Source organism: Montipora foliosa, chromosome 6 (genome assembly GCF_036669935.1).
Source record: "Montipora foliosa isolate CH-2021 chromosome 6, ASM3666993v2, whole genome shotgun sequence".
Classification (NCBI taxonomy): Eukaryota; Metazoa; Cnidaria; class Anthozoa; order Scleractinia; family Acroporidae; genus Montipora; species Montipora foliosa.
Genome location: NC_090874.1, coordinates 65,901,765 through 65,903,739, shown reverse-complemented (window position 1 = coordinate 65,903,739; position 1,975 = coordinate 65,901,765). Strand labels below are relative to the sequence as shown.

Below are 1,975 nucleotides of genomic sequence, written 5' to 3'. Positions count from 1 at the left end.
TAAACAGCACTATCGTACCGGTTATAAAGGCGACTGTAAAGTTGTGTCACTTATGACCCTGTCAGCACGTCCTATAAATAGTTTAAATTCCTCACTAATACTGTCCGTGACAAAATTCGTTGGAACAGTACACGACTATACAGACCTGAAGCTTTCGCAGCTCACTCTCCCCTCACAATGTTGTTTTAACGCGAGTTTCTCGGCCCAATTGCCAAAACAACATTGTGGGAGGGCAAGAAATTGTAAAGTGTTTCAACAATTTTGTCCGGGACTGTAGTTTGATGCCGGTTGAAAAAGTTCATCAACTAAACCAACCGAAAACGGTTTTTTCCCAATAGAACACGAAAAAAAAAAAAAAAAAACGGTTGACCCCAATCTACCTTGGGCGTACCTTGCTACCTTCGGGTTTATGCTCCTGGCTGAAGACTTGAGGAACCTGACTCGGTTCATTTCGGTTTTGGTAACAGCATATGCAGAGCTTCTTTAAGCGATTCAACAACACTTTGTGCCATTCTTCACCTTCTGTCACAGTTTTCCCCTCCCTTGTTCCTTAAAGGGGACAGCAAAAAGAAACTTTATAAGCAAAGATAGGATACAACTCTCATCAACGATCAGTGGATCTCAAAGCCTTTAAAGGTATTTGAAATTTTTTCACCGTTTTACGAGAAGACTAAAAACAGTTTGTCATTTCGTATTCAAACGCAACCTTAATTAAAGGAATTTCACCTTTTTCGCACGTTTTTAACGTATAGACCAATGCGACTAACTCAATGCTGTGCCCAGTTTAAACAGGGAGACGCACTGCAAAAGGCGTGGTACCTTAGGCGCATGCAATCTCGACCCCAGAGCTCTTCTCTAGACTGAGGGAGAGAAGAGCTCCGGGGAACCCTAAAACAAAGTGTCTTCTCATTGGTTTTCGTGAAGAACAATCAAAAGCGTCTCTAATTGGTGCATTCATGTTAGCAAGAGGAGTGAGTAGGCGCCGTAAGGTTCACATAGCCAATTTCTGGTCATAAGAATCTTATGGCGCATATTCTCCTGCATAGAGTTTCCCAGAGCCTTGGGTCGATCCGATGCTCAGGTGACGAATGTGGCGCATGCAGATGATTTAACAATCAAACGTGGACGCATCATAGAGCTCCGTAATATGTTACAATATTTTAGCTGTCGTTCTTGTCTTCCTTCCTTGGTCATTTTTTTCACTCTGGTAATATCTTTGAAAAGTTTTGTCTCCGTGTTGCTGTTTGTTGATTGACATCTTGGATTATCAGTCGCGCGTGAATGGATTCGAACAAAAACAGAGCCTGAAGCGACCCCTTTTACAGTGCGCCTTCGTGTTAAGTCTTTTGGGAATAAAACGTTTTGTTCTATTTCCATGGGTGTGTGATCACGAGCGGTTTTTCAGGTCGCTTAGCGCTTGACAACCGGAAATCCTGTGAAAACAGTTCCTTTCCCAACTCACTTTAAGTTAAACGAGTCGACAAAGTTAAATAGAATTCACTTAAATTTAAGCCACCAAACCAGGCAGCTTAAGAGAGTGTGTAATTTCGGCCAATGGCCGTGTTTTCACGACAGCCGTTGTCTCGCTTAGCATTCCTGAAAGTGGACTGTTTGAAGACTTCGTTAAGCAACGTTAAATTGATACGTGTTTTCACGGGTAAAATTAAATGAGGAGAGGGCATGTGCCAAAACAATAATAAAAATAATATAAATACAACAAATAGCATGCCTGTTGTATTTCCGATTTAAATAGTCGCAAGCGACTCCTCATTGGCCGAAAGCAATTGACAACTCGCTTAAGCCATCTAGTTTGGTGACTTAAATTTAATGAGAATTCTACTAAAGTTTGCCGACTCGCTTAACTTTAAGCGAGTTGGAAAAGGGACCGTTTTCATGGAATTTTCGGTTGTCACTCGCTAAGAGACCTGAAAAACCGCTCGTGAAACACGGCCATTGAGGAGTCTCTTGCGGGTAT

General features: G+C 41.9%; 1 protein-coding gene across 5 annotated transcripts in view; it reads right to left on the bottom strand.

Annotated features, from left to right (window-relative positions):
* Positions 1-361: 361 nt before the first annotated feature.
* The window catches only part of LOC138008198 (chitin synthase chs-2-like), a 47,583-nt gene continuing 45,969 nt past the window's right edge, over positions 362-1,975 (bottom strand). For 3 of the 5 annotated variants that reach the window (XM_068855441.1, XM_068855442.1, XM_068855443.1), the window contains one exon: positions 362-549. In XM_068855441.1, coding sequence (XP_068711542.1) covers positions 377-549 — 173 coding nt within the window. In that variant the 3' untranslated portion in view covers positions 362-376. The remainder of the gene's footprint in view (positions 550-1,975) is intronic. The other 2 variants (XM_068855450.1, XM_068855444.1) reach the window with 2 other exon arrangements.